Consider the following 24,651-nt stretch of genomic DNA (forward strand, 5'->3'; position numbering starts at 1 on the left):
TGAAACATAAGAAAAAAGCTTTTTTCTGTGCACGGGAGATCAAACACTGGCACAGGTTTCCCAGAGAGATCAGGGAGTCCCCATTTTTGGAGAATTCAAAACCTGACCAAACACAACCTGAGCAACCTGCTTTAGCTGAGCTTAGTCTAAGCAGGGGGTTGGATTAGATGTTCTTCAGAGAGAACATCTTCCAGCCACAATATTTCTGCAGTTCTGTGCCCCTGCAATTTAAGGAGAAAATGGTATCTTTGGTTGAGGTCTGTGCTTTGTAGCAGTTTATTTCCTAGCTTGAAGAAGGTTCAGGAAGAAGAAGTGCAAAACAGGAATGGCTGTGAGGCTGGTAGAGAACTGCCAGCACATGGTGTGGAGGGATCGCAGTCCACAAGAGCAGGGTGAGGGATTTACATAACTCAAAAAGCTGCTATAATTTTCTTTTGTGGGCTAAAGAAGATTAATATTTGCAAACTAAGGAAGTAGGCACATGGCAGTGAGTTCTTGGAAGAGCAAGAGCTGTTTAATGTCTCTGGGATGTAAATAATATGTCAGCAGAGATCTTTCATCGTGAACATAACCTTTCTTTGTCTGACTAATAACAGGACTTGCAAGTAGAGCTGTCAGAACCTCCCATCCCCCTAAGCTCAACAAAGGCTTCTATTTCAACGAAGAAATCAAGAAAATGTTCCCAAATGCCTTTTTCTTCATTTTCAAGTTGTTTTTTCACTGGGGAAAAAAAAAAAGAGCAGAAGGGGGGAGGAGAGTAGAAAACTAAAAGGGAGCTATGACTCCTCAGAAGGCCCCAAGGCAAAAGTTAGGTGATCTGGTGGTCCCTGCTGGAGCATCCGTCACTTTAGTCTGTCCTATGTTCATGTCCTGTCGCAGCATTAGTGAACTCACCCTGGTTGGTGGCAAAGTCAGGATAGCATAGGTAATTTCCTTGCATGTGCTAGCTGGCAGGGTCAAAGCAGCAAGTTGGAATTGACCTTCAAATCCAAATATGAAGGGTTTGGGGGTAATAAGGGCCATAGAGGAAAAAACTAAAACGTACAGCTTGTGACCAACTAGCATTCCCAAAACCTGAAGGGACCACCACAAACCATGCACACACCGCTATGTCTTTTTTAACACAGACATGTGTCATGGAGGGGTGGGGTTTAGGTGGAACATAAACTCATATCTTTCTCTTTTGGCTTTAAGGCTTCATGTTTCCCTTAAAATGGAAGGAAGAATCTGAAGCAGTTTCTGTGACAGAAGCTGCTCCATTAACTTTTGCCCCCAAACCCTTTGATATCCATGCTTCTGGCTCTGGCAAACAGTTCTGCAGGGCCCTGATGTCCCTGGGGCTTTGTAAAGGTTTGTTGTCCGTAAGCTACAGTTGTGCTTCTTACTGGGACGGTCCCTGTGTTGGTATGTTTACAGCGGGCACACTGGCCCCGGCTGTCCCTGCTCACTGCTGCTGCTACTGGTATTGCAGAAGCCCCATCTCATATAAAGTGTTGGGCAAGGACAAATGATGATCCCTTCCCCAGAGAGCTTGAAATCTAGTTTATCCAGGAGCATGCTCTAACACCCTTATATCTGATCAAAAACCAGCAACCCCCTCAAAAGTATGGCCTGACTCTAGAAGGGGATTATGGTCTTGAGCAAGCCAACATTGCTTTTGGTATCAGAACAATGTCTGTTCACTGGTGACATTTTCTGAAACAAATACCAACCATTTCAGCAGGGTGCTACCAAGGAGAGGTATCCATCTCCTTACCTTGTGAAAATATCCAAATCTTTTTTATTTTGTTGTTTTGCTAGGAATCGCACCAGGTTGGCACTTGGAATATATTGACGTGAAGGACTGCGCCATGGACAAGACATTCCGCTTCCAATGTGATCGCTGGCTGGCTAAAGGTGAAGATGATGGGCAGCTCATAAGGGAACTGGCTTGTGCCAATAATGACATCCTGGAACTGAAGGAACGGACTGGTAAGTTTAGAGTTGACTTGTGGCATTTGCGGAGGGACCTCAGAGGCCTTGGGACCACATCTCCTGCAAGCTGCTCTACTAAGGGTTCCCATGCAATAGATGTTTGTATTTGCAGGCTTTAAGGATTGGATTATTTAAGGTACCCTTTAGTGCAAAAGTGCAATGTTGTGGTAAGAAAAAAACAAATCGGGATTTATGAGGAACAAAAACATCTCATTCTGGGTTGAAACCTAAGAGGGACCCATCTGCAGCAGTTCAATCCAGCAGTAAGCCATAAGGACACATGATTATGGTCTCATTAGAAATAATAGGCTTGAATCTTTGAGGTGGAAAATAAGTTTAGTCCTTAAAGCTTTGTAAGTAACATTGCTCCAGCTTCCTCCTTAACATGTTCTGGGCTACTAGCTCAAGTATCCCAGCTGAATATGATGGCTGAGCTTAACATCCCATAGCCCTGGGTCTGCTCTGGATAATTCCACTGAGTCCAAGGTAATTACACTGGTGTCTAATGTGGTGAGTGAGAGAGAGAGCAAGAGTTATTTAACCGCACTGATAATATGCAAAGTACATCTCAAGAACTCCTGCACTGCAGCGCTCTTTTTCAGGAGAGTCCTGGAGAGTCAATAATCACATTACTTTAGTGTGATTTCACTCTGCCCTGCAAAAATCAGCCTTGTGATTGCCATTTTGGGTACTTACATGCCACCACAGCATCTGAGCGTATCCTGTGGGGGACCTGGATACCCTCACTGGCCCGTTAGGAACGGTGGGACAAAAACTGTAGGATTTGGGCTGTGTTAAAAAAGGAGTGCTGAGTGCAGCAGGGAGCTGGACACAGCTTGTTCAAGAGCAGCTCCATCTACTCTTGCCAGCTGATCAAGCAGTACTCATATTTTTCATCTACTCTACCCCTGTGTGAAATCCAAAGCACGCAGAAGTCTAAAGTCCCACAGGCTTCAGTGTGGTTCCATCCTTATTTTGCAAGTGCTTTCTGGTGTGTTGTGATAAATATTAGTAAGAGAGTTTTTAAGCAAAGTGACAGCCAAATGAAGAGAACTTTCTGGCCATCTGCTCTTCCTTTTCTGTTTAACGTGTGTGTTAATTATGCTTTAAAGCCTATGAGATTGTCACAGTAACAAGCAACAGAGAGGATGCAGAAACAAAGGAAAACATCTGGATCATCTTAGAAGGAAAGCTGGGCCGCTCAAAAGAATTCCTTATGGAGAACTCCTCCAAGAAACGGAGATTTGAAAGGTAGTGGGTCTGGCTGGTGGGCTAGAGGAACTCCCCACCCACTGTGTGTCTTCTACAAATGCCACCTCTTCTCCAGGATGGTTTACAGAGTTGCGTTTGTGCCATGCTGTTTCTCATCCACCTTCCAAAAAGCCTAATGGCTTCTCACCTGGAGTAAAAGGAAGATGTAAAATCAATTTCTGATGGGCAGACACAGAGCAGGTTTTACAATGATAGGAAAAAGGCATTTGGTACAAGAAAATGTAGATGATGCATGTGTGTGTGTGTCGTTTTGTATTAGTAAGTGCAAATGGGCTTCTGGTGAGCCGCCAGGGAGGTTGTGTATTTTTGAGCTGGGAGGAGCAGAAGGAAGCTGGAGGTGTTTTTAATTCCTTTTACAGCATCTCACTGGCAGTGGGAATCAGAGAGAAAGTAAAAATAGTTGGAGGCTAAATGTTGTCAGAGCTGCTCAGATTTGACTTTCCAGGCAAAGTAAGGCTGAAAGATCACTGTCGCGTGAGGAGAGATGAGTATCAGCCTTGGGCGCCGACGAGCTGGAGGCACATCTATCTAACGTGTGGCAGATTCCTTCTCCCATGTGGGACCGAAGTGCTCCAGGTGTGAGACAGGTTTTCTACTTTGTTTAAGGACACCACACGCCCTTAGGAAATGGGAACCTCTTCAAAGTCATGGACACTGCTGATGTTCTGTTGCTTTGCAGGGAGGAAAGGTTTTTCTTGTGGCTCTGAAAAGAAAGGTGAAATTACAGCTGACGTGGACTCTAGTATGAATGGCTGAGATTTCCTGTGAGACAGGAAAGATCAGGAGGAGCTTCCTCCTGACCTTCAGCTGATGGTGTCTACAGCGGAGTTAAAGACACCACTCTCCAAAGCATTAGTCACAGTCCATCCTTGGAGGCAGGTTGGAATAAGGACTGATCCAAGGAGATAAACCTAACAGATATGCATGGGACACGACAGGGAGCCAAGGGTTTGAGAGAGACCTATTTTTTTCTTTAAACTGTTTTCAAGCTGAGCTTCAGGAAGGGTGGCAGAACTAGCAAATTTAAAACAGCTATGGTGGGTAGATGTGTAACAGATACAGTATCTGTCAAGGATGAATGAATAAGTGCCGGAAGGGAAATTAGTCATTCTTTAGCTTTATCTATAATGCGGCAAATTGGTTTTGTGTGTGGAAAGTTTATCCTGGAAAGTCCTAGTGGCAACAATTTAAAATGTCACACCTAATCAGAGAAAATACTACATTTAAATATGGAAATTATACTTTGTGTTGAATGGTGGTAGGTTAAATCAAATTACTTTAAATGAAGGCTTATTTTCTATCTTCTGTAGCCATGTGCAAATTACTTAATGTCCGTACGAGACAAGTGACTGCCAGCCTTCAACACACTAACTGAAACTGCTCCCTGTTTCTTGTAGGGGAGCAATAGACACATTTCAGTTTTCTTCAAAGAATGTTGGTGATATTGCAGCCATCTGTGTTGGTCACTGCCCAAAAGATGGAAAGAAGTCATCTGCAAAAGCTGATGTCTTCTGGCATGTCCAAGAGATTATCGTAACGGAGATGGAGCTTTGCAACAAGTAAGTGCCTTCTCATCTGCAAGAAGCTGCTCCGGGAGGGCATGGGGATGCTGAGCAGCTCCACATGTGTCCTCCTAAGCTTTTCAGACTTGAGCAATAGTGGAAAGTCTTACCAAATCTCCATTCCTTTCTGAAAGCTAAGAACAAGCTGTTTGGTGTGTCGAGCCCACAGCTGACTTGCCTGTGCAATTTCTGAGTCGCTAGAGAGGGCACCTGCACGTGCAGATAAATTTATGACAAGTTGTCTTGGTGAATCTCGCAGCTATGACAAATTAATGTCTCAGCTTGTGAAAAATATTTAAATTGACTGAAATTTAAGGAGTTTGTAGGATGCTCTGCACAGAATTGTCTTTAGGTAAGTCTTGTAAAAAGAGCTCCTAGAAAAGAGCTGAGAGTGAGACAAAACCTGAACCTCCAATTCACGCTGGTTTGGATGAGAGATCCTTCTGGTATGGTCCAAAAGGCCCACTGGAAAGGTTGCATGCAGCTCAGCTACTCTGATTTGAATATGACTGAATATTGGAATATGAAATCTGCCACGGCTGAAAAATGGTACCTGACTGAAGAGCCCTGAACATGTCAGGTCTTACACGCTTTGGTCTGAGGCCCGTCTTTGGAAGAGATGACATTCACAACTCAGGAAGCAGATGATAGCACAAGGATTATGCAGGAACCAGAGAAGATTGTCAAATCAGAACAAACTGCCCTTCAGAGAAAATATCCACAGTGTTAATTGTGGATTTCTTTTCTTCTCCATCACATTTCCATTGCTGCTAAAGAATTTAACTATAAGGAGTTTGTTCCAGCTGAGACAATTGAGTGTTTAAGAAGAAACCCTTGAAGTGGATTTTTTTTTTAGAAGCTAAGAGTCTCTCCTAGCAAATTAATCAGCCAGCAGAAGAGCCACAATAATATTTGCTGAATGAAAACTCAGTCAATTATATACTAAAACATGTTCTTTTCTCCTGGTGGGGAAAAACCTGGAACCCTTAAAGTCCATCTGTGCAGCCAAATCCGTGCACTAAACTGACTGGGAGCATGCTGAAACTGCTGAAGTAGTATATTTGGAAGGTGCCAAAGATTTTCTCATAAAGCCCCCGTTTTTTTGAAGTTGTAAATTAAAGAGGGCAGCCGGGAGATACCAGTAAAGGCTGCAGCCTGTCGTCGCACTGAAGCAGAGCTGCGGCTCCGCAGATGCAGCACTTCACAGTGGTGTTTGCTCTGCAAACGGTCAACTGGAGCAGATCTCACTATGAGACCAAGCTCTTACTTCAGATATTCCTGAACCCAAGCATCAAAAAAATCCACCCAGTCAAGCCAAAGACCAAATTAAAAGAGTTATGATATTGCTGCAGCAATATTTTTTAATTACACTGGGATTTTTGCCTTTTAGTAGTAGATCTTAGTATGTGAAAGGGATTTATTTAGAAGCTTTTTCTTGAAAATCCCAGGGCTAGAAAGGTCATCTTTTTTCTTCTTGCCCCTCATGAAGACTGGCATGCTCCATTATAACTCCAGACCATGAGATACTATGTTAGCCCAGGAAATAAAACTGCAGCAACGAGCAATCTCTCCACCCCACTCTCATGCAGGTTTTCTGTCCCTGAGCCTAAAATTTTGCTCACACCAGTATTTCTCATTTACAAAGCTTCTTTCCAGAGAAAGGAGTGCTTTCCTTTGGCTGCAGAAAATGTCAAAAGTGTTGAAAGCACTTAAGAAACACAGTACTGCTGGAATCCCAGTAAGCCTTCCTCCAGGTGTTTATTTTAGGCGCAGGCACTGCCATCCAGCTACGCTCCCTCCAGGAGGACCTGCTGCAGTTTGGCGAAGGGGGGAGGAGGGGGAAAAACTCATCTGGAAATGATCTGCATCGTTGGAAATGAAATACGTCGTTAAAAGCAGAGTGCTCCAGCCTCTGGCCGGGCGCCAGGTCCGCGGTGCCGTATGGATGTGCTGTGTGCTCCCTGCACGTCCCCAGAGGCAGCACTGCAGAGCCAAGGGCTTTCGGCATCTGGTGCCTATCATTTCTGTGCTCGATGCTTTTTTTTTGCCTGCTAAGGATGGGCTGCGTGATCTAGTCGAGGACGGGGAAGGAGGGTGGGATTTAAACCTCCTCCTCCCATTTTTCCCATTCTCTTTTTCCTAGTTCCTAGCCCAACCTTAACCATACCATCAGCGAGGACAATTGCTGGTCTCCCTGCTCTCAGACCAGCTGTACTCGGCAGCGCTGGGCTGCAGTAGCTGCCGGGCGGATTGCTCGTCCTGCTGCTGTGGGTTTGTGAACGGGCATGCCACTGCACGGGCAAAAGAGGTGACAAGTGCCCCACACCAACCCTCCCAGGTGCGAGGTGTCCGTGGCTGTCTAGGGAGATGTTGGGTTTTCCAGTTGCAGTTGCAATGTTCAATCTGTCTTTCTAGAGAGAAACTCTAGTGCTAGAACACACATGGACAAGTACTGAAACAGCATTAATACTGGGCAATTTAGTAGCGTGCTCAGTCCATAACATTTTCCCAGTACACTGGCCATCCGTACCATTAACATGCTGCTAATCTTCCTTTGGCAGATACTTTTTCAGGTGCAATGTGAAAATCCCTCTGCGTTACAAGAGACGGGACTACAAAGTCTTTGAGTGTGCCAAGGTCACCGAGAGCTTTGCCAGCAAAGCCCGGAGCTTGGTGCCAGTCAAATATGAGACCATCGTGGTCACAGGCTTTGAAAAGGGAGCGGGGACTGACGCCAACGTGTTCATCACCATCTTCGGGTTGAACGGGGACTCGGGAAAGCGGGCGCTGAAGCAAAAGTTCAGGAACCTCTTTGAGCGGGGCAAAACCAACAGGTTTTACCTGGAGACGCTGGACATGGGGGAGCTAAAAAAAGTCCGGATTGAGCACGACAACAGTGGCCTGGCGCCAGGCTGGCTGGTGGAGCGGGTGGAGATCACCAACTCGGCCACCGGTGTGACCACCATATTTCCCTGCGGGAAGTGGCTGGATGAAAACCGGGGCGATGGGTTAATCTGGAGGGAGCTTTTTCCTAGGTACTGAGGAGGGCAGGGCTGCAGGAGGGCTTCAGTCCCTCGTGCATGCACATTTTTCTCATTATACCATTTTATATTGCATTTTACTTTTTAACACACTGCCTTTTATACTGAGAGATTTTTAGCAGCAAGATGTTCTTCCTGGGTTAACATTTTGTAAAAGTAATACTGTTTTTTTTAAAGTGCGTATAAAATTGTGAATGAAATAAATACATTTCTCATTTATGGTTAAAAGCCACAACTAGCAGAGCCATAAATTATGCTTTAACAGCTCAGATGCCATCTTCTGATTTCAGTGCTTCGCCCTGCTAGGTCTGGGAAAGCTCACTGGCCTCCATGACTGATGAGCTCCCCTTTAAGATGAGTAAAAGGAATAAGATAATTGAGCCAATGTATTTAAGAAAATTGAACTTGGAGATCCCCGTTTTTCCCGCTTCTGGCAACAGTGAACACTGCATGTCCGTACACACACGTGCACACCTCCAGAAGACGCCACATTGAAAGCACTGGGCACAGCAGGGCTTTCTGCAGGGAGGTTGGGAAGGACCCATTACCCACTCAGCCAGGTCTGAAGTGGTGGGATTTGATTTTTTCCACCCGTGGTCTTTCCTCCTCAAGCCAGACCCAGCACTCAGGCTGGTTTCATCAGGGTCTGCCCAGAAAGGAGATCTACAGCTACAGTGGCCAAAGCAAAAGACCTACTAAATAATCAATTCCACTGCAAGGAAGCTGTGCTAGCTATATTCAAAGCTGTCTCAGGATAATCTTACCCTATATGGCCTGAATACCAACTCCATTTCAGAGCAGCTGCCGTTCATTTCGATTTTTTTTCTTTTAATAAGGATTGCGTCTTCGCTTTCTTCTGTGGTGGAGAAGGGATTTCCCAGCCGCGATAAGGGCCAGTGCTCCTGTAGGTGAGCTCTTCCCGGCTACTTGCATTTCAACAGGTACCAAGAAAAAAAGCTGTTTACAAATCATTACTTCTGGAGCCCCATCTCCCTCCCCAGGGAGCAAAGCAGCGGGGGGACGTCCTTTGGAGGTGAAAACGGGGTGTCTGAGCCACCATGAGAAGGAGATCTTCCTCCTGGTCTACCCATATCCTAGCTCTTTCCCCCTCCCAGAAGCTGGTTTTAAACAAGTACTTTGTGCAAATGGGGATCAACTGGGTCAAGACTGGGTTAAAGCCACTGAGCCCACCCACCCCCTCAGTCCCTGCTTTGGGGACAATGCTTTGGCTGGGACATAGTATCATAGAATCACAGGATGGTTTGGGTGGGAAGGGACCTTTCAAGACCATCTAGTCCAACCCCCCTGCAGTGAGCAGGGACATCTGCAGCTGGAGCAGGGTGCTAGTTGGACCTGCCTGGCCACAAGGCAGGACTGTCCCACTGCTGAATCCCTGCCTGGTGATGGGCAACGGAGTCCCCAGCAAAGGCTAACGATGCTGAGGCAGGAGTTAGGGGCATGTTGCGAGTGCTGTTGATTGCTCCTGGATATTCGAAAGCTGCTGCATTCCACCAAAGCCTGGCTGGGGAAGCACCACATCTTTATTTTCCACAGCAAGCACCACTGAAAAGACTTGAGCTTATGCAGGTCTGTGTGTGCCAGTTTGCAAATAATAGCTCAGGCTAATTCATTTTAGAAACCTTTATGGTAACTGATGGTTTTGGAGCAGAGCAAGTTGCTTAAATGAGCCCAGTAATTAACCTCATCAATGATCAGCTACTCACTGATGGGAATAATAATAATAGCAGCCCTTACGGGCTGTATTCTCCCTCCTCACTGCAGACTGGTGCTTCCAAGCTCTGAGCAAGGATGGAGCCGAGGGCTGGGAGCTCACAGGAGGAGCAGAACAAATCTCAGGAGGGCTGAAGGTGGGTGTTGGGGCCAGCAGGCATGTTGCATCCCCGGGACCCTGCTGGGATGGGGCTCAGGCTCCCCAAACAGCCAGCGTGTCCCACCAGCAGAGTCTGGAACATTTGCTTTTGCTGTGCTTGTGCAGTGTCATTGCGAAGCAGCCGATCCCCAGTGGGCGCTTTGAAACAAAAAAAAAGGGTCAGGTTTTTGATCTCTCTGCTTTTCCCACCCCAGCCCATGAAAAAACCCTCCCTGTCAATAGATTTGTCCCTTTTTTAGCCAAATGTGTGCTGCAGCAAAGTAGGAGTTTTTCCCATTAAAATGCTGTACCAGCACCCACTTGGCGTGGAGATGCCAGAGATGCTGGTTTTGTATCATCGCTGCATCACCGCAGTTTAACCCCTGGCAGCCCCTGCGCAAATGCACCGTGACACACATGGGACCTGCGCTGCGCCACGCTCCCAGCCCCGGAGGCGGTGAGGCAGCTCCTGAGCCACACACCATCCCTGCATGGGGCGAGGAGGAAAGAGAAATCCTTGGCTTACGTATGAGGTGTGCTCACATCTGGGAGTAATCACATGTAGCAAACGTCTTCGGTGTCACCAAACCACTGCGCAGGTGAGAGGTGGGGTTGTAGATATCTGGGTTGCCGTCAGGACCACCTACCACCCCTGGACGGGCATGTCCAGCCCAAGAGCTGTGCTGAACTCCAGGCAATGCTGCCCTGAAAAAGGCCATGGGGGAGTTTGCTGGTACAGGGTCAGCAACCTCACTGCCTCCCAGGAAGGCAACCTTGGCAAAGCATGAAAAAACTCTGCTTTTTTCTTCTAAAGACTTCAAAAATGCCCCTTGTTTGTGCAAAACTCAACTCCACCCTGGCTCTGGGGAGTCCTTCTGTTGCTACAACAGCTAATGCCACAAAAGTAAAAAAGCAACAGCGGAGTTTTTCCAAGGGCTGGATTTTCATTAAGCTGCTAAAACCGACATGTTCTTGGCCAAGTGGAGAACTGGGGAGGAGAAAAGGCAAAATTGACCCAGGGCTGTGCCTTTTGCAGGGCTCAGGCAATCTCTGCCTGCCGGGGCAGAGCATCCCAAAGCTGTATGTTAGGCAGATGCACAGCTCCTGCTACCCCCGCCACCCTCTACCTTTTTTTTTTTGCTCTTTTTTTCTTAATTGGTGGGGTTTTAATGTACATTCCTTCTTCCGAGAAGCATTAATGTGGATGAGAAGCAAGAGCAAAGGACAAGGATGGCGGCACTCAGTGGGAGTCTGCAAAACCAGGCTACCCCATCATCTCTGTGGTCCCCATCATTTTGGGAGGCCAGTGAAGTGCTGTGTTTACAAAAGTACTTGGGTGCTGCCAGTAAAAATAGGTATAACCAAGGAGTCCTTTGCAGTGTTGGATGCTACAAGGGACTGGTTGTCTCTTGCTGGAGGAAAATCTCTATGAAATTGTTGTGAAACATTTTGCACAGCATCGTGTACCTACTCCAACATCACGTGCATGAGGGCAGAGTAACTGAGGGCTCTGAAGTATCCATCTTATAATCTCCCCTGCCCCATCGTTATGTGTAGAGGCCCACTCTGACATAGAAAAAAGCTCCATTTAAAAAAAACAACCAAAGAAAAAGATATTTACTGATGGGGTTGTACAGCCCTGAGCTGCAACCTGTGGGCCCGCAGAGGATTTAAATACTTACAAAACACAAATAAGGGCTAAGCCTCCCGGCCCCGGGCAGCTGCTGCAAGAGCAGATGCTGGCAGTGAATAAAGACATTGCAACCTGGTCCGTGCTGTTATGCCTTAACGGGCACAACCCCTCTCCCTCCCCGGCACAGCCACCGGGCACTGCTCGCTGCACACATCAGGGCTATTATCAGATGGCGGCGGCGCGTTTGCTGCGGCAGCTTTGAAGCAAAACCCGTTGCCACCTCAAGCAACCCTCTTGGCATCATTACCCTTCTGAAGGACATCAGCAAGACCTCAGCGAGCAACTGAGATTTTCCCCAGCTGGGCCAGCAGGTAATTTTTAACTTGTTTTCTGTTTTCTGAATTTGTGAAAGCTTCCTATAAAGGGAGCTCCACGTTGCCTGAATATGGTGCATCCCTTATGCAGCCTTCGCTGGATGCTGGAGGAGCCGGCAATTCCCTTCCGCTACGGGAACCAAATCTCTATGATCAGCAGCCACCTCTCTCCAAGGCTTATTTAGTCTAATCACATAGTCAAAGCTGGGGACTGGTCTCAGCCTTTCTGCATGAAATGCATGTGGAGGAACAGCCAAATCGAGAGCGGGTAGGAGCAGAGGTTGGCATCGTTCATCGTGGGAAAAAATACAAGTGCAAGAGGACCTATGAAATAAGTTGTGCAGGATGCAAAGTTGGCTGTGTGGCCCTCTGGATTCTCCAACAGGTAACAAAAGGATTGAAAATACCCTCGAATATATCTGTATTCATTTGGAGGATTTTTCTTTTTTCTTCCAGTAACTTTCTCTTTCCTTAGTCATTAAACAGGAGACACACAGGGAGGGAGATGGTTCTCTACTGGGAGGGTGGAGGACCTGTCGATATCTCTGCAGGACTTGCTAGAGATATCCTGCAGGCACTGTGAGATGTGTTCAGAGGAGAAATCTCTCTTTAACAGGCAATTTCTGTCCTGGTTCTAGAAAGTGGTTTTGGTACCTCATCACAAAACCAGTGCCGCAGGCCATCACACACGGTCGTGTGCCCGGTGCAGAGAGCCTCACATCGCCTCTGCCATGGAGCTCAAGCACCAACAGCCTCTGCAAACCAGCTGGGCAGAGCATTCTATACCCCATCGGCGTCCCTTGTGCACCTCAAAGTCCAAAGGCATAAGGAGCAAAAGAAGAATTGACGTTGACCCAAAGAAACAAGAAACCAGCAGTAAATAAAGACCAAGCGATCGCCTTGCCAGGTGACTTCTGCGTGGCACGGGTTTATAGTTAGCAATGCAGTTTGTTTTATTAGTTATAAATAAAGTACAAAAAATCCACCAAAAGTGAATCTAAGCATTTACACAATTTCTAATGTCTTTTAATTTCTTCAATGCACTATTGCTTTAATATTAATAATAAATATTTTTCTAGCTTTCTTCTATAAAATAGTCTATGTAGCAAAATGTTGCACAGCACAACAGAACAGCAGTAGGAGTACAAAAATGTGGGTGATCCTTTCACCAGCCCGGGTCATTAAAGGAGAGGATTTTTGTTCGCTCGCTCCTTGTTTTACTTATCTCTTTTACAGTGTCTTTGCGGGGGGAACAGCCGACCCTCTGTCCCTGCACGGCTCAGAACCGCAGCTCCAGGCCACCGGGGAGGAGTGTTACAGAGCAGCGAGGAAAAAAACACAGACAGGTTTTAAACCTAGGGTAAGGCAAAGTCAACAAAGCAGAGCAGCACCCTGAAGGGACAGAGAGAAAAAACTTAAGGTACAGTCATTTTGTGCCTTTCTAACCCAAAAGAGAATTGCATCCAAAGCCTTTTGGGGGGGACGGCTACCGGCTGAGCACAAGCGTCCAACCCCACTTCTGTCCGTACACGGCCAAGCATCTGTGCTGACCAAGAGTAGTTATGGCTTAAAGCTTAAAATATCATCAGAGGTGCTCCAGCCCTCGTGTGAGGCTTCAGCGCTTGATATTCAGGAGCCTTTGGGGAAAGGGCAGTGCGTTGCGAGAGCGGCGCGGCCAGGGCTGGGGCTGGGGATGCTTGGCCACCACTGCAGGAGTGGGACGTCAGCTTGGGGCTGACCCCTCCTTGGGGACGGGAGGGTTCTGGTGCAGGTCCCAGCTCTAGAGTGGGTTAAAAAGCTCCAAGTTGAGGTTTCCCCCTTGGGAAGGGGAAAATGGCAGGGACGATGAAACCAACTGATCAAGAAGATCAGCGTTGAGGGCTTCTGCTCCATGGACGTTTCACAGCTGGGTCACAGCAGATGCTCGTGGCCAGACCTTACAAAGGGATGCTGAATTGCTCCCACGTCCATCCCAGCCCCTCTCAGCTAGACCAGGGGTCAACCCTTTAAAATTGCAACGAATCCCTCAGTTTGGTTGCCTCCGAGCTCAGGCTCAATCGACCGCCTCCTTCATCCTCCCCGCAGTGCCCAGCCGGGGTGCATGCACAGGGAGTGAAAAGAGCCAGACCGAGCACCGACAGGCACCAAAAATTGGGCAGAGCCACCACGCCTGGGCTTCCTTCCTTGGCTTTTGAAGAAATTTGCAGAGTCTTGCACTAAATGCATGCGTTGCCCCAAGCCAGGCGTTATTGCAGGGTAACACAAGCAGCAAGAGCAGTTGCATCACCAGCGGTGTCGGGGACAGGGCAGTAGCAAGAATCGGCCGAAACATTTTGGTTTTGCAGAGCGCTGTTAGTCGCCGTCAATGCGCAAGGACGCAAGTGAAAGGATCACCGGAGTTTGATTATGAGTGCAAATAATATTCATATATATGTGCTAAACACAGTCACTATATTGCAGTTTTCCACTATGTCACAGCATACAGAATCAAAGGTTTGCATTTTTATGGAATGTATCCAAGGTAACAGCACCACAGTAATACAGTTTGTAATCACACACCCTGATTTTTTTCTCTTTTTTTTTTGACAAGATAAGCATTACCCCCCACATCCCATGTTTAATTTTTTTTAAAGTACCGATGCATGCAAAGCATTCCATTCCCAGAAACAATGCAAAAATGAGGTAATAGGAGTAATAAAAAAAATTAGTATTAATTTCTAAATAAATAAATTATAATTAAAAATGCAAAAAACAACTATAAAAATAATTAAATAAGAACCCACAATATCTACAAGTTAGTCATAAATTATGATTGTTAAATATAAGGCATTTAAACTCACAAAACCCTGTAAACTATCAATGTTTTGTTCCTAGAGATTTCTTGTTGTTTGTTTCATTTTGTTTTTAAACTCATCCTATTATCGCAAGCTACTCGTACAAATTATTTAAACGCAAAGGAACCTGACACACCGATGCAACTCCAGACGCTGTAGATTCTCACGCACCTTGGGATCAGTCACTCACACGAGACCACGGGAATTTGGTGCTTTTCTTCACCAAAGGTTTTTTTTGTTTGTTTTTTTAAAAACTGTGCTTGTTCATTAGGCAAATAGTAATACTTTCGCATAGGCTTTAAGAAAACGCGCGGTTCGGAAGCGCTCCTCATTCCCTCCCCGCCTGGCCAGGGTCCCCACTGCCCTGTTCCTCCCCCTGCTTCGCCCTCAGCTCACGTCTGGACAGACCAGACCGGCTTACAGTGTATTTTAGCAGCAAAGCCTTGCCTTGCTTGTCCATATTATTAGTAATATTAGTATTATTTTTAATGCTGCTTCAATCTGCTGCTGCTGGAACAAGGCCTGTAGGTATTGATGGACCACTCCTTGACCCATGGACATCAGTGCTGGAACCACCACATTCCCCAAGAAGCCATTACTTGCTCTTGGTGGCAAATATATCATAGAATCATAGAACCATACAAGAGTTTGGGTTGGAAGGGACCTTTCAAGGCCATCTAGTCCAACCCCCTGCCATGAGCAGGGACATCTGCAACCAGAGCAGGGTGCTCAGAGCCCCGTCCAGCCTGACCTGGGATGTTTCCAGGGATGGAGCATCAACCACCTCTCTGGGCAACCTGGGTCAGGGTTTCACCACCCTCATTGGGAAAAATTTCTTCCTTCTATCTTCCTTATATGCCACCACGTGTCCCCCTCCACTCCCTCCTACCTGCATGGGCACAGCAAGAGAGGGGCTCCTGCATCCTTGCACCACATGGGGCTCCCCTCTTTCCCTCCCCTCCCCAGTTGGGGAAAAAAAAATCTCTGGGGTGCCTCTGTGGTTGGTGTTTTCCAATTCCAGCTGATGGGAATCCCATGATCTCTCAGACGGTAATTTATGATTGTTTCTACTTGGAGAGCATCGCTTGGCTCCAGCAAAATGGATGCTCAGGGGAGCCAGAAATCTTTCCCGTCACATCAGCATTTTCAATACATAATGTTCCTGACTGCAACTCCTGTCAATTCTCTGCATCTCTCTTTTTCTCCCCTAGTATGTAAAAAAAGCAAAAAGATTTAAAAAAGAAAGAAGAAAAAAGAGTTTTGGTCATGAATGTGGGTTCTCCGGAGGGTTTTCATCTCAGTCCCTGTGGTTGGCATGCTGAGATCTTTATTTCTAGGGGAGCTTGGATCGCAACAGCTCACTCCTTCAGGGTGAAAACCTCCTAATTCTGTTTTGAGCGTTAATGCAATTAAGTTTTGTTTTAACAACCACCGAATTCTCCATATAGGTACGGCCTGAAACACGAATACAAACGCATGCGGGTGCAGGGCCATAACCCAGCCCACCTGAAAAGCGGCAAACCCCGCTTCCAACCTGCCTTCCCCTCCCGCACCGAAATGCTCATGGCCTCAGCAGTGCCTCGTAAGCAACGAGTTTTCCTCTGTCCTGTTATCAGAGATGGTTTTGCGTGGGACAGGAGTCGGCAGTGTACATCTCCCAGCACCTCTCCGGCATTTTTCTACCCCAAAACACCGCTATAGGCGCCGAATCCAGTAATCATCATTTTGGACCAGTGCTGGCAGCGGCTGCTGAAGCCAACCAGCCTCACTGCCCGCAGGAGAAAGCGTGACGGACTATGGCAATCATGAAGACAGCCCTTCCTTGGATTTAGATACGTCAAGCTGTTTTGTTAAGATACGGAAAGCAAAGAAACAGCATCTGCTCCAACATTGTGCCCCTACAGAAAGTGTCCAGCACCAGCAGATAAGCAGGAATGAAGCTCCTCCCTGTTGCTTCATTCATTTCATTCCAAATTTTTATTTTTTTAAGCTTCTCTAAATTTGCAGCACACTGTAAACACAAGGAAAGGAAGCACACGCGGCTGAGGCAAAGAGCGCAACCCTTCTGACTGTAAACAGGATTTTGCTTTTTTGCCTCTTCCCCCCCAAGGGTAGGAAAGCTTGACCTCTTTATTCCCCCTCTTCAATGTATTAATCAGGCACCAAAATAAGGAATCTATGAAAAAATATTTGGTGCAAATTAGGTAACAGCAACATGTCCACCACAAGATGAGTAGGGCATCAAACACAACATTTCTTAAGCTAACATGCTCCAGCTGCCATCCATAGAAATAGCTAAAGGACCCCTAACATGTGTCTACGTATTCGAGAGGTATATATACAATCCTCATGAAATGCAGGATTGACAGGCCAGACTACCACAACTAGTTCCTTCATGTTCAACACTAAATCTTCTGCAGCACGGGGTCTCTGAGCTCCGGGAATGCCAGCTCCCTTTCACCGGGCCCGTATCCTGCGTCTGTGCAATATCTCCTACTGCTAGATATTGTACCGCCTCCTCCTCCTCCTCACTAACGTGCCTGCAGACTTTTCCTCTCAATCAAATGGCTCAGAAGGCAAAAATTTTGCTGCAAGGGTTTATGGCCATACGACCTGGTAAGGAAAATGGTGTGTCCAGCCAGTCCTTTCAGCTGTCCGAGCCGAGCTGTGTTTCAATGTCCACCCTGCAGATCGGGCATTTCTTGCTAGTGGCCAGCCACTGGTCCACGCACACTTGGTGGAAGAGATGCATACAGGGCAACCGCCTGCAGAGAGACAAGTACCACCCCGTTAGGATGGAAGAGGGCCAGGGGACCAAGAAGAGCCAGAAAGCAGCAGCCGGGGCTGCTTCAAACACGGAGAAGCACTGGTGTAGCGACACCAGTGCTGTCTAGGTCCTACAGACTTCCCCAGCCACGCCAGCTCAGATAGGGCAGTAGGTCAAAGATGATGTCCTTCTTGATTAAAAGCCTTTTATAAAACCCCACACCCTCCTGAATTGAGTTGTTCCAGTTATTAATTACCCTGGCTGCTGCTTTTTAACATTTCAGGAGTATTAGGTTATACTCCAAAGCCTCTTGGTTCTTCGTTGTTGCGGGTCATTAGCAGTCAGGTGGTGGTGGGTGTCTGGTGTGCCCCAGGGAATGCGATTGCTTTTTACCTACATCACCTTTTGTCATCCCTTCACCCTCGCGAGCTGGAGGGACCCTGAACCGCAAGGATCCGCAGCAAGGGGATCGGAGTTTTTCTTGATGGTTTAAGGCAACTAAAATGTGAGGAGCAGGACCAGGCAGTGCAGCTGCACTGCCCACCTGCAGTGAGCCATAGTAGCTCAGCCCCTTGCAATTGCTTGATTTGACCCAGCCAAGAGCCTGGGGACATCTGTGATGGATAACTGGGGCTTTGTTGTTGGTTTAGGACAGCTCCCTGTGACCGTGCGGGCAGAGTAATCTCACTTATTCTACAATAAAGCAGCTCTGTCCTCGCCACAAGCCAAACTCCCCTGGACTTCACACCCATACTCCCTTTTATCATACTTTGGTCATCTGTCAAGCTCAGCCGTTGACAACCCTGAGCTCCAGATGGCTGTCTGAGACCTGGGACCCATCCTTCTGTGACACTTGCCACCTGCCCCATTAGCACAGCTTTGAAGCAGGTGATCCAAACCCAGGAGACACTATTAAAACTTGGCCCTCCTGCTGCTGCAGAGCTCTTGTTACCTACAGCCCATACCATATCCATCTAAATGGCATTTGGTTTCTCAGACCCTGCAACAGCCCAAGTGAGTTTGTCAGGACAAGAACAGGGACAACCCCACCAGCACACAGCAGCATTAATCCCAATAAACACAACTCAGATAGCGTTGAGAGGCAGAGGAGCAGATGGAAGGATCGTACCTGACGTCTTCTCCATCTTCAAGCATGGACAGACAGATTGTGCATTTCTCATCAGTGTCTGACTCCTCTCCATCTTCTTGCTCAGCCTTGCCCTCTTGCGGTCTTCTCTGCAGCAAGGTTAAAGACATAATTTGGTTAGAACTTGACTTTCTAATGCTCTCCCAAGCCTGGGAAGTTGTACGAAGGCAAATAATAAGAGCTTCATCTGTCAGCCAGATCCTCCAGCTTGGGGAAGCCAGCCCAGCCAAAACAGCCTGTGAGGGGAGGATGCCACCAACATGCTGCTGGTCGGCACGTCTCCTCCTGTGGGCCAGCGGCAGTGGGGATGGTGGTAGCCAGCCTGTCCAAGGAGCAGCCTGTCCTCTGCTGTCCTAACACAGCCCCCTGCCACCTCATCCACCCTCCTTGCAGTGGGGATGGCCCCATGGTCTCCTTTGCTGGAGACTTCTCCTGAAGACCCCAAAGCATGTGGGACCACCACTGCCAGGAAGGGCAACCACTGTCCTCCATACCAGTTTGGCCGTTGGCCGAGGCCCACACTACACCACGGGGCAGTGCTTAGCCTGTCAACTCTCTCCTTTTCTCTTCCCCCCACACATCCATTCCTATTAACATAATTTTTCTGGATCCACTGGAGATGCGGCCAGAGATAAGTGCAGCAGTTGACTCACTTCCAACTTGGGCAATGTAACGTCCCTACTTGCTACTGCCCAACCAGGAATGACCAACATGTGAAATTACTATGCAGACAAGCACTTTTCCCATTTTCTATTTAGCACAACCCAAAAACATGGCACCCGTTTCCTTATGGGCAGGAGATCAGCTCCAACAGAGGTGACACCTCTTGCAAAACGAGGGGAGGACAAGATCCCCCACGCCATGGAGCCCTCACGGCGGGGTGCGCGGGCAGCGCCACTTGCATGCAGAACGGGGTGGGTTTGCATGCACGAAGCCCCCTTGGTGTGTGCACTTTCTTACCAGGTGCGGACAGGGGGGAAATTGCACCCGCTGGGTGGGAGAAGGTTGAGACCCTTTTGAAAATTTGGCCCGCAGCTTCCTAGCCTAGAAGTGAGAAACAGCCAGCTGAGCTACACCACCGCTTCAGTCAGGGAGCCCCACAAGATATTAAAGCACCAATTCTGGACTTTACATTCCTCCCCCATTTCAGGGAATATTTCGATTGATGGTGCCAGTTTGCCAACCCTAAGGATTGCGACCCACCAAAGTCTGTGCTTCTATCCACTCTGTGCCCACAACCCTTGGCCAACTGAGAGGGGCTGGCAGCTGTGCCGTGGTTTTGGGGCTCTCACCTTCTTGTACTTGTGGGGGAAGGTGAACCTCTCGATGGTGTTCTGGACGGCGCCCCGGCTCACGCTGCCCAGCCTGTCCTCCAGCTGCAGCAGCTCCTGCAGCACAGGAATAGCAACAAAGCACCATCAGCATTGCTCCTGGGGCTTGAGGTCCCACCACCCGCCCTTCCTGCTGGGGAACAAGGCTCCCTCCCGCCCTTTCCTCAGTGGAAATGTCCATCAAACCCAAATCAGTTGTGCTTAAATGATGGATCTGAGCCCTGGCTCTTGGACCAATAACTAGGGGTTCAGGGCAGAGAACAGAGAGCTGGACATCCAATATTTCAGAAGTTAGGGTGGAATTTGAGCCCCGTTTGACAGACTGGGAAACAAAGCCCCGTAGAATGGAGGCACTTTGTTCACAGACATGAAGTGAGCCAAAGTCAACCCGAACCAGACCCAGGCACCCTGGAGTAAATCATCTTTTACCAAACTCACTCAATCCCTTCGCCTCCCAGTTATTACTAAAATTTCTGCAAGACTCAATGCAACTGCCATGCCACAAAATAGTCTTACAAGTTTATGCCAGAGCGTGCATAGATTCCCAGCACTTAATTTTTATAATAATTCCAGTCCCCGAGATACATACTTCATAGCTCTCCCGCACAGCGGACGTGTGCCTGCTTGGGTTCAGTCCCTGAAGAGCAAGCAACTGAAGCTGAGGATAAGGGTAATTTCTGATTTCATGAACAACCTGCGAGAAATGAGGGAGGAAAATAAAGCCACCTGTACTTGCACGTAGAAATCCCTTGTGTACCTTGATTTAAATCTAGAGCTTTAAAAATTCAAAATGAAAGAGCAGACTGACACCTTCCCCAATGGAAGCCTTTTAATAACCAAAAAATTAGGTTTTATTAAATAGATCTCCTATAAATGATAACTAAGAACATGCATTTCTTCTGAATAAACTACCTGTTACAATAATCCCTGTTGCATCTATGACATTTCAGTTCCAAACTCTCAACATGGATTAGCTTAAAAAGAGATTTTATTTTATTTAGTTTTAAATGGGTGGATTTCACTTCATCCAGGCTTTGATTTTTTAAGCCTCGCTGTGGCACACAGGGTCCGACTATGGACACAGAAGGAAAAAACACCTTCCTGAGGATTCTTTAAGGATTAGCAGTGCTTGGCATGGCTCAGCTCCAAATACAGCACCCTGCGGGGAGCAGGGCCAGCAAGTGACCCCAGTCAGCCCATCTTCTCGTCAAACCCCGTCTCCACCTGTGCAAGAGCTCATGCAAAACCTTTACACATGGCATCAAGGCTGAGGTAGAGAGCAACGATGTGATGAGGGATGGTCCTCCGGGCTGAGCCCAGGGGAAAGAGTCACCTACTGCCAATCCTTCCGCACACAAAAAGTCCTGAGAGCCCACAATTTGTTCCAGTGTTAATATTATTAGTAATAACTGCTGAGCCTCTCCCATCCTGCCCAGGTTTTGCGGACCAGCTTGTGAGCGTGGTGCTGCATGCGACGGACCGAACCTTTCCAGAGTAGCTGAGCTTTCCTTTCCTTTTCCTAATGCAGAGCGCAATGATGTGACATTATCCTTTCAGACACTCCCTCCCACGGCCGGAGATAAGTGGGATTCGCAGAAGACAGGTGATAGAAAGATAGCAGCCTTTATTTTGACTGCCTTCTGGCAGACAATGCATAAAACATTTCTTGGTAAAAGCGTTTCACTTACCATCTGTGTCGAGGATGTGCTTCTGGGGAAGTGGTGCATCCGAGGTGTAGCTAAGTAATGCTGATAGGGCTGAGGGACTGCCCGGACCTGGAACTGGGTGTGAGTCAGTCCTGCATCGACACTGAGGTCCCTGTGGGCACGAGGATGAAGACACGGCTTTGACTGCACAGCTTTACTGTATGGCTTACAGCACGTCGAATCATGCTCACAGGGCAACCTCCACAGGTGGGCTCTGGGCTGCTGTGGGTTCCTCAACCTGGGGTGATGCTACCGCTTGGAAACGTATTTCCTCCAATTTGGGCAGTCACCCACCAGGCCAGCACGAAGGAGTGAGGCGTTGTTTTTATGCCAGTTAGCATTTGTGTTAGCCGAGGTCAAGGGCTGCACAGATGCAGCCTGCTAATTTCAGAGCAAGATCATTTTGGTGGCTCCAATAGATACCCAGGCTCGGTAGCTCAACCTGGCCAGACCAGGTCCTCCCTGTGCTGCCATCACTGCAAACAATTACATTTTGCGTTGAATATTTTGTAGGAATACAGCTAGTCAGGGGACACACTGATGAACTGCTCTGGGTGGTTGTTAGGAGCCAGCTGGGCACTGTCCAGGGGCTTTTTGATGGGCATGTGCTCTCCTTGTAGGTACCCCAGCCCAGGTCACAGTAGGACTCGGGGAGACAAGGGAGACTGCACCTCACCTGAACCCAGCCTCAGGGAACTCCGGAACTGCTGTTTATGCAGAAAATAAAAAGGTTTTTGGAAATTTCTGGATGAGACTGCTGTAGGAAACATGTCACACAACCAGCGGGCCAACACCAATGAAGCAGGACATCCCCAATGGTCCCACCTGCCAGCATGCAGCCTGGCCCAGGCAGCCAGAGCTGGGACTCAGCTTGGTGAGTTTGGGCACTTTTTTCCTCCAGAAAAATAACCCAGCTCCATCCCAGGACTTGGCATGACCAAGACCTGCCCAATCCAGCAGGCAGAGACAAACGGCAACTCCGTTGCCATGCCATGTGGAGGGGATGGGAGGAGGCCCAATGCAGCATCTCCATCTATAATCCAATTAGCTGATCCCTTGTCTCTCCAGCCAAAGAGTCTCTCAGCAAACAAGCACTTTGAATGTCATTCACTTTATCATCATTACAAAAGCCGGTGCTCTAATAACCGCTATCTTCACATTTGCCAAAGCAAAGCTAATTAGAGCACAGGGGTGGCTTCCCATTTTGGCCTCGAACTTCTCTTCCCCTGCACGGAGGACAGCAGCAGCGAGCGCAACGGCTTGTTAGGAGCAACCCAGACGTGTCGTCCAGCAGCTGTGAAACTGCTTTTGCCCAACAGCAGATAACGGATGTGAGGGGACAGTAAATGCAGAAATCCTTTACCCAGAACAGCCTGAGTACCAGGCAGCAGCTCCAGCGCTCTAGTACCCCGAATAAGACACCCTGCCCCAAGTTGAAGCAAAGAGAGGGACTGCCTTTGGTGGCCCTGTGCTAGCCATGTGCTAGGCAGACAAAACCTGGCAGAGGATAAAACACAGCAGGCAACTGGCTGGAACACAACCAGGGTAAGAATCCACAGGACTGGGTATTTTCCAGCTCCCGTGTCACAATTTTGGGTATTTATCCAGTTACTGAAGACTGTTCCCAGGTGGATGGAAGGCTCGATTGCAAATCAGGAGGCTTTGGGTCTGTTCCCAGCCCTGCCACTGGCCTGATGCATGACCTTGACCATTTCCTCTCTGCCTTCCCATATTTCCTGTCTACAAAATAGATGTGGCAATCCACAGAGCGCTTTGAGATCAAGGACCAAAGAGGTCTCTCAAAGATGAACAGCCATTCTTAACTTGCACAAGTAATTGCAGTAACAGCACTGCTGAACTGTTTGTGCACTGGTGCATCTAGAGCTTTAAAATTGGATGTGGAGGCTCCTGAAGCGATGCCGTGGGTCGCAAAGGGCAAAGAAGGGCCCAAAGCAGGATACTGCAAGGAACGGTGTTCTCCCAGGGTTTGGGGGTGAATAAGCAGAGCACATTAGCTGAGGAAAACCAAAACTAACCATCACCTTCTAGCTTGTGCTATGTGAACAACTGCACAGCATCTTGATGCTCAGATGCAACGTTCAAGAGCTGTGATGCCTATGGTACATGGACTGCCAACAACCAAAAACTGAGGGATAAGGCTCCAGACAACAGTCGGATGGCTGTCACTAAATACGTATGCAGATGATTTAAGGAACCAAATGGGAGTTTATTTCTTCTTCACTGTAAGATTTTAATCAGGGTTGGGCTGTCCGAGATGCCTGATCACCTTCAGATCTTCCTTCCATCCCCGTTTCCCGTGACAGTGCCTACCGCTTCCGAGCGAGCGCCGATGCTGCCCACGGGGTGGTAACACATTAGAGGGAAGTTTTTGTATCTGTTACTGGGCAAAACGGGCCCAAGGGGAAGTGAGTCACCCAAATATGTATACATGGTATACCATTTCTCTCATCCCCACTCCTTAGGAGCAACACAGGGGGAAAAAGGAGGGAGGAGGAGGGGAACACAAAGCAATGCTTTATCAGATCCTTCTAATGATTATAATTAAACACTCTGAGCCGAAAGAGAGGCAGGAAGAATGGCTCTATCCAGATGGTACGTGAACTGCTTTGCAAACTGATCTGAACAATGTCATCCTGGCCAAATTCAGCTCACAGTGGTGCCAGTAATGGGAACACCTGAGAAGAAAATGGCAGAAGGGTCTGGCCATATTTTAGGTTGCATATTATTACCCCAGAGGGGGAAACACCCCCCCTGTGTTAAAAGGACTCTCTACTTGCAGAGCGAAGCACTCAGATGTTAGGAAATGCCATAATTAAGATTTCCTGTGACATTTTATTGCAGTCCCCTTGTGCATACACATTGCCATTGTCTCTAATTACATGTTCACATGCTATTTTTTCCATTCAGTGCACAGAATGGACTTTGCTCAGCTAATAAGCAGCTACTCAGAAGTATGTTTTTATTTTCTTATTCTTCCAAGTAGGGTCCAGTTCTTTATTAACTGTGCAAGAGCTCAAAACCCACTCTGAAAATGAAAGGATCATTTTTCATTTACCTGATCATTTACCTGCTCAGCTTTTCCAGGATATCAAACGCTACAGTGAGGGAACGATTAACAA

The 24,651-nt window shown here is 47.7% G+C and overlaps 2 protein-coding genes across 2 annotated transcripts in view; one reads left to right on the forward strand and one right to left on the reverse strand.

The window, feature by feature from the left end:
- LOC309415990 (lipoxygenase homology domain-containing protein 1-like) overlaps positions 1–7,850 on the forward strand; it is a gene marked incomplete at both ends in the record, with an annotated part of 135,006 nt that extends 127,156 nt beyond the window's left edge. The window contains 4 exons of the mRNA XM_082013728.1: positions 1,801–1,971; positions 3,087–3,225; positions 4,644–4,805; positions 7,370–7,850. Of these exons, the coding sequence (XP_081869854.1) occupies positions 1,801–1,971; positions 3,087–3,225; positions 4,644–4,805; positions 7,370–7,850 (953 nt within the window). The remainder of the gene's footprint in view (positions 1–1,800; positions 1,972–3,086; positions 3,226–4,643; positions 4,806–7,369) is intronic.
- A 9,357-nt stretch (positions 7,851–17,207) lies between these two features.
- LOC309415400 (E3 ubiquitin-protein ligase ARK2C-like) overlaps positions 17,208–24,651 on the reverse strand; it is a gene marked incomplete at its 3' end in the record, with an annotated part of 48,607 nt that continues 41,163 nt past the window's right edge. The window contains exons 4-8 of the mRNA XM_082012918.1: positions 21,494–21,623; positions 20,395–20,499; positions 19,767–19,862; positions 18,457–18,563; positions 17,208–17,325 (exon numbers count right to left, since the gene is read on the reverse strand). Coding sequence (XP_081869044.1) covers positions 17,208–17,325; positions 18,457–18,563; positions 19,767–19,862; positions 20,395–20,499; positions 21,494–21,623 — 556 coding nt within the window. The remainder of the gene's footprint in view (positions 17,326–18,456; positions 18,564–19,766; positions 19,863–20,394; positions 20,500–21,493; positions 21,624–24,651) is intronic.

Source organism: Phaethon aethereus (assembly GCF_964289735.1).
Source record: "Phaethon aethereus genome assembly, chromosome: Z".
In the NCBI taxonomy this organism is placed as follows: domain Eukaryota; kingdom Metazoa; phylum Chordata; class Aves; order Phaethontiformes; family Phaethontidae; genus Phaethon; species Phaethon aethereus.